At 45.6% G+C, this 12,727-nt stretch overlaps 1 protein-coding gene across 1 annotated transcript in view; it reads right to left on the reverse strand.

Annotated features, from left to right (window-relative positions):
* Nucleotides 1–219: 219 nt before the first annotated feature.
* plekhn1 (pleckstrin homology domain containing, family N member 1) overlaps nt 220–12,727 on the reverse strand; it is a 55,742-nt gene continuing 43,234 nt past the window's right edge. The window contains exons 14-17 of the mRNA XM_070861032.1: nt 11,615–11,851; nt 9,910–9,958; nt 5,498–5,551; nt 220–913 (exon numbers count right to left, since the gene is read on the reverse strand). Coding sequence (XP_070717133.1) covers nt 684–913; nt 5,498–5,551; nt 9,910–9,958; nt 11,615–11,851 — 570 coding nt within the window. The 3' untranslated portion in view covers nt 220–683. The remainder of the gene's footprint in view (nt 914–5,497; nt 5,552–9,909; nt 9,959–11,614; nt 11,852–12,727) is intronic.

A 12,727-nucleotide genomic window follows, 5' to 3' on the forward strand; every position in this document is an offset into this window, starting at 1 on the left:
ACAGTGTCCTTTTATGCATCTTTGCAGAAACTACAGTAAACAATAGGGACATTATTTTTACAAAGCAAATAAAAACGTTATTAAAAAAATGAATAAAAATATTAACATTATTAAAATACAAGCGGATGACATAAGACCGGCTCACATCATGTGTTATTTCACCGAGTATTGTAGTATGATAGTAAACAGCTCTGAGTCTAGTCCAGAATTACATGCTGCAAAAACTCAAGTAAACACTTCACCTGAATGCGTGAAAGGATCATGCCCCAGCTAACTTTAACCATAAGCCACGGGAGGAGGCTATTCTGCCCCTCGAGCCTGTTCCGCCATTCAATGAGATCATGGCTGATCGATATCTTGACTCCATTTGCCCGCATTAGCTCCACAGCAATTAATACCCTTACCTAACAAATATCAATCAATCTCAGTTGTGAAATTTTCAATTGGCCTCCCCTCCCGTCAGCCTCAACAGCTTTTTGACGAGAGTTCCAGATTCCTACTACCCTGTGTGTCAAGACGAACTCTCTCTGCCATTAACGGTTAAGGAAGTTGTAAGAAACGGCAGGAGAAATCGACACAAGGCGGGAAACAACAAGCCGGTAAAGCGTTGGAGTTTTCCGTTCCGCCGTGGAGATGGGACAGCATTCCGCGGATGTAGCAACGCGCGAGTTGCCGAAAGGTCTTCATGACCATCTGTGCACCTTTCCCTGCAGTCTCGAATCGACTCCCCCATTGCGCAGACGCAACTTCCTGAGGGTCGGGGGTGAAAGGTGTGGTATGACTTGGTGCTTGAAGTTAAAGTCCCAAAACTCATAATCAGAGTCGTCTTGGGTACTCTCCAGCTCTGCGTAGGTGTGTTCCGAGGACGTTATGGAATACCGGCTGTCGTCGCTGTACCAGCTTATGTTCTTGCCTGCGGAGGAGAAGTCTCAGAATTAGACGCCATGAACAGCTATGGCCGCCTTTATTAAATATTTCCCAAATGTTTTGACCGTGACCAGGAATAAACAGCCCCTAAAGCATCGACGTCATCTTGGCAAAAGTGACTGATTTTTCTGGGTGCTGATCATGTTAAAAATCTCCCCCTCCCCTCCCCCACCACCAGTACACCCTTTTTGCCTTCTGAATAAAAATATATCTTTTCCATTTTTATTCCCTTCTCTCCTGAAGACACTGGGGGTCATTTCTATCTTCGCGGCTTGACAGAGCAAATCACCCACCCACTCTTTGGTCCATGGCTGTCGTTGACCCTGCAATACCTCACCCAAGTGGGAATTCTTCACACGTCAGCCCAGACTGGGTCACCACGGTGATTCCAAAGTCAGGACCAATCATGTCCGCACCCGAGAGCCACAGACATGTGCCTTCCAGCAGGGACTGGAGCTCGGGACTGAGAGCCTTGGCTGACCTTCAGGGATACTAGGGGAATCAGGAGATATGGGGATCGGGCGGGAAAGTGGAGTTGAGGTAGATGATCAGCCATGATCTTATTGAATGGCGGAGCAGGCTCGAGGGGCCATGTGCCCTACTCCTGTTCCTATTTCTTACATTCTGAAGTTCTTATGCCCCATCTCTGACTCAGGACCGTTGAGGTCAATTGTAGCCCCCCCCCCCCCCCCCCCAACTGATGCCCCGTGTGTGATCAGCTAACTCAGCATCAAACCAGACGCACTACTACGTCTGTGGAGTCAGGGGACATCAGCGCCGAGTCCAGGTTGTTGAGTGGGAAATGGGAGACATAACCCGTGCCTAAAAGATTTGGGATGGGGGGGGGGGGGGGGGTTACTCACATCTTCCTCATTCCCTTCCCCCCCACCCCCACCCCCAGTGGTTGTGCCCATTGATTGAACATGGGACCCTCCTCGACTACAGAGGCCAGTGCCTCTTCCCATTGGGAGGCTGAAGGAGTCAGGTGATAAAACCCCATCTTTTACAAGTACTGTATTCTCAATTCCTGTTCATTTTAAATGTATTTTGACAAATTTCAACCACAGCATTAGTGGAAAAGCTAAGTGGATCATTCAAAAAGCAACTGAACAGATTCACTGATCCTATTCTCTCGCAACAGGGAGCTGCATTCAAAGGGAGGGCGGACTGGAGCATTGGGGCTTCAGTGTTGTTGCCCTCGAAGCACGGCTTCCTGCTGTGAATACAGATCTTAAATTTACCCAAGCGAGTACAGATTAGACCGAGCTTGTTGTTGGTACTCTGCTCCACAGCCCATTATGACTAAAAATTTGTTTTAATTTTTTTTCACGGGATGTAGGCATCACTGGCAAGGCCCATCCCTAATCGCCCTCGAGGAGTTAGTGGTGAGCTGCCTTCTTGAATACAACTGAGTGTCTGGCTTGGCCATTTCAGAGGGCAGTTAAGAGTCAACCACATTGCTGTGGGTCTGGAGTCACATGTAGGCCAGACCGGGTAAGGGCGGCAGATTTCCTTCCCTAAAGGGCATTAGTGAACCAGATGGGCTTATTTTTTCGATATCTGGTAGTTTCATGGTCACCATTACTGGTAATGGCTATTTATTCCAGATTTATTTAATTAACTGAATTTAAATTCACCAGCTGCCGTGGTGGAATTTGAACCCATGTCTCCAGATCATTAGTCCAGGCCTCTGGATTACTCGTCCAGTATCATAACCACTGGGCTACCCAAAGTGACTCACTGATCCACTGGAAACATGAATGAGCTCCAAAGTTTTGCCAAATTCCTAAAATGATATGAACTATGTCGGTTCGTATCTATATGGATTTACTCACATTTGGGAAAGACTAAACCTTAAGAGATTCTATGACCTCAAGTCTAGACCTCACTAGGTCCTGCCCTTTCTCATTCTATGTAAAGACAGTGATGGGTGCAATAACAGAAAGCCCACAAAACCTAGTGCACCACTGCAGGAAAATCAGTGGCTCTGTAATCACTCTTTGCAGATATTAATGTATAGACGCTGAACATATTCAGACAGGGTGTTAACCTGTTTAAAAGCACTTCTGTTGAAAGGAATTCTGTGCAAACTCTTCATCTCTTTGTACGACCACATTCCAATAGTGCGTCATTGGCTGTAAAGCGCTTTGAGACGTCCGGTGGCCGTGAACGGCGCTATATAAATGCAAGTATTTCTCTCTAATATTTTTGCACAGCGTAATCTTGAGGCCCGAGACTGTTCTTGGAGCGACAGAGCTCAGCTCGTCTCGGTCTCTGCTTCATGTGGGTCGACACTGGTGCAGGTTAAACCATCCTGCACAGTGGAAGGATTACTATGATGGGAAGAGTCTGGCTTTTGCCTATGACCAATTTTTAACCTTTCTTGGTTGTTATTATGGACTTTTTTTATTTTATTTTTTATTTATTTAATTTAATTTAATTTTTCGTTGCCAATCTTTCCAATTCTTTGTCAAATCACAAACGCCAGAGGTCACCTTGCACACATCAAGGATCACTCTGCGCCAGTGCTCTTAGCCAAAAGGCCGAGAGCCACTGCACCGTTCCTGGAAGTACTGCAATACCAGGTTCGTGCCATGGAGGTGGATGCCCCGACAGACCTATCTGTTGAAAATGAAGAACTGTATTTTTCCAAATGTTTAGTGTTCTTTAAGAACAAGTCATTTGGGAGCTTTGTAAAGGCGGCCAAACAGTATAATTTTTTTCTCCAAAGTTCCAGCAAGTTGGTTAAGCACAGCAACAGGAGGAGGCCAGTTAGCCCCTCGATCCTGATCTGCCATTCAATGGGATCATGGCTGATCTGTGACCTAAGTCCATATACCCACCTTTGGCCCATATCCCTTAATAACTGGTTAACAAAAATCTACCAATCTCAAATATAAAATTAACAATTGACCTACCATCAATTGCCGTTTGCGGAAGAGAGTTCCAAATCTCGACCATCCTTTGTGTGTACAAGTGTTTCCAAAATCACTCCTGAAAGATCTGGCTCTAATGTTTAGACTATGCCCCCTAGTCCAACCAGCGGGAATAGTTTCTCTCTATCTACCCTCCCAGTTCCCCTTAATGCCCTGAAAATATCAATCAAATCACCCCTTAACCTTCTAAATTCCAGGGAACTCAACCCTAATTTGTGTAATAAACATTCAGTAGGTCTACGTCCATAATGCTGGAAAGATTTGCATCAAATGCTTCCTTCTAGGTAGTACTGGGAATGTTTTTTTGGGGGATGGGTAGGCAGGGCGGAAACACACTTTGATGGTTCAATTATGAAATCTGACCTATAGGGACTGCTTGCCTTATTTTTTTTCCAGTTTCCCATCAAGAAACAGGGATTGTTCTCCACTCTCCTCCAAGCTTTTCCCCTCCTCAACCTCTAACTCATTCTAGAGTTTGGTCTCGTCCTGATCAAGAAGACATTCTTTGTGTTTCCGCTTAGGCAGTGAGTATGGGCAGATTATTTGACTGTGGTGGGGCATCACAGCCAATCTCCATCCAGCCGTCACCCTATAGCGGGGAGTCCGTGTTTCCTAGCTCCGACCCATACTGCCCTCGAATGCAGCTTCCAGCTGGGGAACGGCATTCGAAGGCACTGCAGGTCGGAGACTGGGGTGACTACGTTATAGCCCCAATACCCGGGGTCCCTGCTCCCTGCTGGGAGTGCGGGATCAGAGAATCGCTCCTAATATCCATACCTGAGCTGGAGTCCGGATTGGGAACACTGGCTGTATTTTCCGCTCCATGAACCGGGGGCGCTGAACCCAATTCTAGCACTGAATGGTCAACCCAGTTGAGGTAGCTAACTGAGTACAGGCTCGGAATTAAACTTAGGCCTTTTTAACTAAACTTAGTAAGTCCTGCTACAACTGTACTGTTGGTGAGACCACACCTGGAGTGCTGCGTACAGTTTTGGTCTCCTTATTTAAGGAGGGATATACTTGCATTGGAGGCAGTTCAGAGAAGGTTCACGAGGTTGATTCCTGAGATGAAGGGGTTGTCCACATGAAGAAAGGTTGAGCAGGTTGTGCCTGTACTCATTGGAGTTTAGAAGACTGAGGTGATCTTATTGCAACATATAATATTCTGAGGAAGTTTGACAGGGTAGATGCAGAGAGGATGTTTCCCCTTGTGGGGGAATCTAGAACTAGGGGACATAGCCTCAAATTAAGGGGTCACCCATTTAGAACGGAAACGAGGAGGAATTTCATCTCTCAGTGGGTCGTGAATCTATGGAATTCTCTACCCCAGAGAGCAGTGGAGGCTGGGTCATTGAATGTATTTAAATTGGAGATAGACAGATTTTTGAACGATTAGGGGATAAAGGGATATGGGGAGCGGGCAGGGAAGTGGAGTTGAGGCCAGGATCGGATCAGCCACGATCTTATTGGATGGCGGAGCAGGCTCGAGGGGCCAAATGGCCTACTCCTGCTCCTATTTCTTATATTCTTATGAACTTATGTTCTTTTGGTCTCTCTGGCTCCGTTAAAACATCGCTAAAAGGGACGTTCAATATAAACATATTGACTATATGATAATATAGAATACAAGTCACCTTCTTGGTAGCTGTCTAAAAGTTGTATTATTGTATAATATTCAGAGGAGTCATCTGAAAAAGGAGAGAAAAACAAGCTAAGTGCCTTTTTTTTTCCATGTTTGATGCACTAAAATTGAACAGATTCAACTTTAAATACTTATATTCTAATATTATCTCTGTTAATATTTGTTTTCTTTCTTGCGATGAACAAAAAATGGTTTCAATCATTACCTGAAATGTGCTCAGTAAATCACACGACCAGAGTTCTTTCTAATTTGTTGCTTTTAGCTATACCAGAAACAACTGGAAGCAGATGGAACTTGCACTCCAGCATATTAGCAACGAGCGCTCGTATTAAATTCTTTGGTCCAAGTGAACAGATAATAACTTCAGGATTGAGGAGTCTCATATGAGTCCACTGAGACCTTCATTGCTAATATGGACACTGCAATTTCAACGCCAAAGTATCTTTCTTTGCAATTTGTAGCCAACTTGGAAACCTGCATTATGATTTAAGTTTAGTGGTGGGATAGCTAAGCTAAGGTTGTCCAACCTGTGGCCAATTGTGGCTGCTGACTCCTTTCCCCCATTACAACAGTGACTACACTCCAAAAGTACTTCATTGGCTGTAAAGCGCTTTGAGACATCCGGTGGTCATGAAAGGCGCTATATAAATCCAAGTCTTTCTTTCTTTCTGTAATCTGGCCTCAAAACCCAACCAACACAGCTCCGTTGATGCTCGTATTTCTTGCGCGCTGGTTTGCCCTGTTTTTGAGTTTTGTAGGCATGGAGGTTCAGAAAGGGCTGTTTGTGGCACTGCTACCCCCAGTGGTGGAGAAATGTGTAGGCAGTGGCTCGGTGGGTAGCACTCTCACCTGTGTGTCAGAAGGTTGTGAGTTTAAGTCCCACTCCAGAGACTTGAGCACAAAAATCTAGGCTGCCGCTCCAGTGCAGTGCTGAGGGAGTGCTGCACTGTGGGAGGTGCCCCGTCTTTCGGATGAGACGTTAAACCGAGGCTCCGTCTGCTCTCTCAGGTGGACGTAAAAGATCCCATGGTACTATTTCGAAGAAGAGCAGTGGGAGTTATCCTTGATGTCTTGATCAATATTTCGCCCTCAATCAAGATCACTAAAACAGATTATCTGGTCATGATCACATTGCTGTTTGTGGGAGCTTGCTGTGCGCAAATTGGCTGCCATGTTCCCTACATTACAACAGTGACAAACTTCAAAAAGTACTTCATTGGCTGTAAAGTACTTTGTGACGTTGGATGGTCGTGAAAGGTGCTATATAAATGCAAATCTTTAAATCCTAAACCAGACACCAAGATCTGCTGGTATCATACATCAGTGGGGACGTGGAGTTAACCTTTATATGTGGCCTCAAAGGTGCTATGATGTGCACTATGGAACTCACAAAGGCAGAAACTGGGACACATCTGAGCTAAACCATTAACCAAATTGTGCCAGGAAAATTGGGCTGGAATTACACCAGTAGAGAACCACCTGTAGTGCAATTTGACTGACATTCATTTGCCTATGGAGACGTTGACTCTGAGAATCAAAGAAAGTCAAGTGGACAAGGAGGCCATTCGTCCCTTTGTGGCCTGTGGCAGCGAAGAGTGCTGATGCTTACATGCCCACTACCCAACCCCTGCAAAAAGGATCCTTTAGTTATTTACTGAGCGGCCTCCAGGAATCGCTTTCAGTGGTTAGGCTGCATTCCGCTCAGGGTCAGTCGGGGGGCGGGGGGGGGGAGGGGTGTGGCGGTTTGCGCAAAGTGGGTCCTGTTTGTTTTTAGATGAAAATAGCTTTGGGATCTGTAATGTGTGCACCTGTGAGTATGCTCACAGGTTTGTAGAGCTGTTGAGGCCAATGGGGCCATCAACCGGTCCAGGCAGCGGGCGGTCGAGGGGGTCGTTCAGCCCGACTGCCTGCCTCTCTTCCGCGGTTACATCCGAGCCATGGCGTCCCTGGAGATGGAGCACGTGGTGTCCACCAGTACGCTGCTGGCCTTCCACGAGAGGTGGGCGCCGGAGGGACTGGAGTGCATCATTTTAACCGGGAACAGAATTTTAATTTGTTTTAATTTGACTCGATTCGACAAAGATTCCCTTTATGTTAAATTGTTAATTTCTGTTTCTCAAAAAAAAATAAGAGGACACTTGAATGAAAGTTTCTACAAAAATAATTGTACAGCTGTTGCATTGTGAGTGGCTTAACCAGTCACGTGATGTTCACAAGACTCAATAAAACCCCAGCCAGTTGGATCGAGGTCATCCACGATGAGGTATGCAGTTGTGAGTCTAGTGGATGAACTGGTAATGTGTAGTGTGATTGTTAAACCTTTATTAATAAGCCAACTAGTTCTTAATAGCAATGCGTTGCTATGAATTCTTAAGAAAAGAACCCATGAAGCAAATACATTACAGTGTTGAACAGATTACGCATGTTAAAATGATTAACTCTGCAGCCGGTATAGTTGTAGCGCTGAAGGAACGGCAACATATCTCCAAGTCAGGATGGTGTGTAACTTGCTATTTACATAACACTGTGTACAGTCTTGGTCTACTTATTTAAGGAGGGATATATTTGCATTGGAGGCAGTTGAGAGAAGGTTCACGAGTTTGATTCCTGAGATGAAGGGGTTGTCTTATGAAGGAAGGTTGAGCAGGTTGGGCCTATACTCATTGGAGTTTCGAAGCATGAAAGGTGATCTTATTGCAACATATAAGATTCTGAGGGGGCTTGACAGGGTAGATGCAGAGAGGATGTTTCCCCTCGTGGGGGATCGAGAACAAGGGGCCATTGTTTCAGAATAAGGGGTCGCCTATTTAAAACGGAGATGAGGAGGAATTTCTTCTCTGAGGATCTTTGGAATCTTTGGAATTCTCTGCCCCAGAGAGCTGTAGAGGCTGGGTCATTGAATATATTTAAGGTGGAGATAGACAGATTTTTGAGCGATAAGGGAGTCAAGGGTTATGGGGAGCAGGCAGGGAAGTGGAGTTGAGGGCAAGATCAGATCAGCCATGATCTTATTGAATGGCGGAGCAGGCTCGAGGGACCAAATGGCCGACTCCTGTTCCTGTTCCTTATGTTCTTATGTTCTCATAACTTGTCGTCTCTCTCAGCATTTTATGAGCGATGAATTGCTTCCTGAAACGTAGACACTGCATGGGTTAACAGGGAGCCAAGGTGCTCACAGCACGACCTATCAAACAGTAAGCACAATGAGCAACCTAGTCCCATGTTGGCATTGTTGGCGAGGGAGTAATGATGGCCAAGGCAAACTATTTTCTCTTCTTTGAGAAGTGGAAAGGGATCTAGTGCAAACACATGAATAGGCAGATGGGGGCCTCAGCTTAATGCCTCACCCAGATGACAGCCTTTACCGACAGCGCAGCACTCCCTCAGCACAGCATCAGCCTGGATTAACCAGGCCAGTCCCAGAGAGGGGCTCGAACCAGCCACCTTCTGGCTCAGAGGGCCGAGTGGGTGTGCGGCTGAGCTAAAGTAACGCACAAGCAGGGAGAAAACGCAGGGCGCGCTCAGAGTGGGAGGGTTACGTAGGGAAAGCAAGGACGGGCACAACTAAAAAGGCTGTGTTTTATGTTCTGGTATGGCTGCAACTCTTGTCGAGCGTTGTACAGTGTGTAATGCAGTGTGCTGCGTTGACTGCGAGTCATGCCACACCTTGCGTGTGAAGAAATCGCATTGCACAGCTGGAATGTGCTGTCACGCTGCTCCCTTGTATCAACAGCTTTCACTAACTCGTTTGATCGCCCTTCAACAATACATTCGAGATAAAAAATGAATGAGTTGTATTTCCACTTTGATCAGCTGCACTGAAAGCAACGGCAATATTCAACTTACCGCAAGATCAAAATCACTACCTCGGACTGACATTTTATAATGAATCATTTCGCAAATCCACCTCAAATCCTGCTGCACTATTTTAGCGCAGTCGTAACCTGACTACATTGAACTATTCCTCGGAGGAGTTCACAGAAACTGCTCAACAGCCGCACTGAAACTGGCATACAAAGGAAATTAAACCCACTTGTCTTTTTTCTGCTATTATAAACATAAGGCAAGGACCGCCCAGACAGCAGGCCTCCAATGCTGTTGAGAATTTCATCGAAAAGTTCCATTATATGGTTCTTAGTCTATGGCTGTCCATATTCAATGTGGAAACTGCCCGCCTCGCTCCCCCCCCCACCCCCCACACCCCACCCCCCTGACCCTCCCCCCTTTCCCGACACTTCTTTTACCAGCCTCAAGAGGATGGAAGACCACAGATGAATTCAAGTCAATGACCTTTGGCACATGGACATAGTGCCTAACTATCAGGATATCCCCAGCCTAGTGGAGTGACAGTCACTCCCTTGGGAAAAAGTCATTCATTCGTTTTTTTTTAGTGAGGTCATGTACCTTTTGAGCAATGGACAGGAAAATCAGCACTTCCTCTCCGTGATACTGCCTGCAAAAGAGGAGGGATGGTTCAGAACATAAACACTGGACGGGTTGAATACAAAAGTACTTTAAGTAACCAACAAGAGTGTACATATCAGCTCCTCTATAGAATTCTCTCTTTCAGAGGTAGATTAAAGTATGATCTTTAGTAACATAGGGTGTGCTGTAGACTATAGATCAGCCATGAATCCTATACTTCTTTTCCTATGTCCCCCACCTGGCTTCTGTTAGAGTGGATGATAATCGATATGAATTATATCAGAAGTCACAATAATTTATGCAGGGATAATAATTGGAGGAGGAGTGTATTAGATGTTTCGAGACTGTAGTGATATCTGGGCAGATTAAAAATGTTCTCCAATTGAATATTGGGAAGACTGAGGGCCATTGTTTTCAGTCCCCGCCACAAACTCCGCTCCCTAGCCACTGACTCCATCCCTCTCCCCAACATTTGTCTGAGGTAGAACCACACTATCGTATTTGACCCTGAAATGAGCTTCCGATCACTTATCTGCAGCATAACTAAGACTGCCTATTTCCATCTCCCGTCTCCGGACTTGTCTCAGCTCATCGGCTGCTGAAACCCTCATCCATGTCTTTGCTACCTCTAGACTTGACTATTCCTACGCACTCCTGGCCAGCCTCCCACATTCTGCCCTACGTAAACTTGAGGTCAGCCAAAATTCGGCTGCCCATGTCCTAACTCGCACCAAGTCCTTTCATCCATCACCCCTGTGCTCGCTGACCAACTTTGGCTCCTGTTTAAGCAACGCCTCGATTTCAAACTTTGTTTTTAAATCCCTCCATGGCCTCGCCACTCCCTATCTCTGTGATCTTCTCCAGCCCCACAACCCCCCGAGATATCCGCGCCCCTTTAATTCTGCCCTCTTGAGCAGCCCTGATTATAATCGGCCAACCATTGGTGGCCGTGCCTTCAGCTGCTTGGGCCCCAAGCTCTGGAACTTCCTGCCTAAACCTCTCCGCCTCTCTACCTCTCTTTCCTCCTTCAAGACATTCCTTAAAACATATCTCTTTTTGGTCATCTGCAATACCATCTTATATGGCTTGATGTTAAATTTTTTGTCTTATAATACTCCTGTGAAGCGCCTTGGGATGTTTTACTACGTTAAAGGTGCTATATAAATATGTTGTTGTTATTGTAGCAGAAATCTATACTTTTGCACTGTCAGCCATATTATTCTGTCACTGATGTGGTTGAACAATCTGTTAGAGACTTTGTTGCAAAAGCTAAAAATAAAGGGTGACGTGCTTATAGACACAGGCTGATATGAGACGCACACATGGGGCAAGGAACCATTGGGAAACCAGCAAACAGTGTGAGTTATTGATAGTCTGTTCTTCAGAAAGAGATTTATTTTCTATGACCAGTGTACAGCTGGCAGTTCTCTCTTCCACTTGTAACATTTCAATCAGAGGATTTGCTCGTTGTACATAAAACCACCCAGCATCTCCCCACTCCCGCCCCTTCCCTCCTCCCCATCCCCCTCCCACCCCCATCCAACCCCACCCCACCTCCCTCCCACCCCCACCCAAATGCAGACAAAAAAAATCCACCCTTTCAATACACTGTAGGTTCGAGATGCTACACTCTTTATAATGATAGTTCGAGTAACTATCAATGCCCCAGGACAACAATACTTACTTCTCTCATCCAGAAACAGTCCACAGGAGGCGCTGGCTGTAACCGGAGGGGAAGATACGGCTCAGCATATGTTGGAGATAGAGGGTCGGTCAAGGGCTTTCCATCGACACAGGAACAGGAGCTGTGCCCCGACATAGAACTTGATGGCAGAGAAGGGCGGGGTAAGCGTTCCTGTGCTAGCAGTTGCGTGTTACTCCATTGGTAGCGTGTCAATGAATCGTTTGGTTTGCTGACAAGCTGAAGTAAATAGAAATAAAGATTTTTATTGGCCTTTTCATGATTTTTAAAAAATGTATCCATTTTTTGAGGGAGGTTAGCTGTAAGGGAATGAAGCACTCAATTCAGGCAGTGAGCATCATGTCTTCCCAGATCAGGACCAGCATGGTTAGATGTAGAGTTCTTCTACACTGCCTTATCAATCTACCTCAACCTCCAACCTTGGAAGACCCCAGACTCTACTGCACTGGCTTGCCATTTTCTGATTCCCACACCTATAATCACTAAAAGAAACACATATTATCCGGTCATTACCTCAATGCTGTTTGTGGGAGCTTGCTGTGCGCAAACTGGCTGCCGCATTTCCTGCTTTGAACGGTGACTACACTTTAAAAGTACTTCATTGGCTGTAAAGCATTTTGGGACTTCCTGAGGTCAATGAAAGGCGCTATAGAAATGCAAGTTCTCTCTTTCAAGATGAGATTGCTGTTTTCGTGCTGAATTAAGTTTTGACTTGGGCTGACTTTTTTTTACGAGGAACTAGATTGTTTTGTGTAGGAATCTAGCAGTGAGTAGCCAGAGGGGATTATCATCCAATCAAACGGAGTTGGATTTAAATTCAGATCCCAGAAGTGTTCCAAACCTTGGAGGTTCCCAGGCCTATGCAGGAGCACATTCTATAATCGTTGCATGAAGGTCTGGACACAAATGCATCATCGGGTTAATATTTTGGTGACACAGTGATCGGAATGTTTTTCCTCAGGTGAAGGACAGTGAGAAACTTGGTATTATACTGAAGCACCTATTAATTAAACAAGACACCACAATTCACGTACCCGTGTTGCGTCAATAACACTTTGCAATGTTTGCACATAAGTATACCACTTCCTGTCCACC

This window comes from Pristiophorus japonicus, chromosome 18 (genome assembly GCF_044704955.1).
Source record: "Pristiophorus japonicus isolate sPriJap1 chromosome 18, sPriJap1.hap1, whole genome shotgun sequence".
NCBI lineage: Eukaryota > Metazoa > Chordata > Chondrichthyes > Pristiophoridae > Pristiophorus > Pristiophorus japonicus.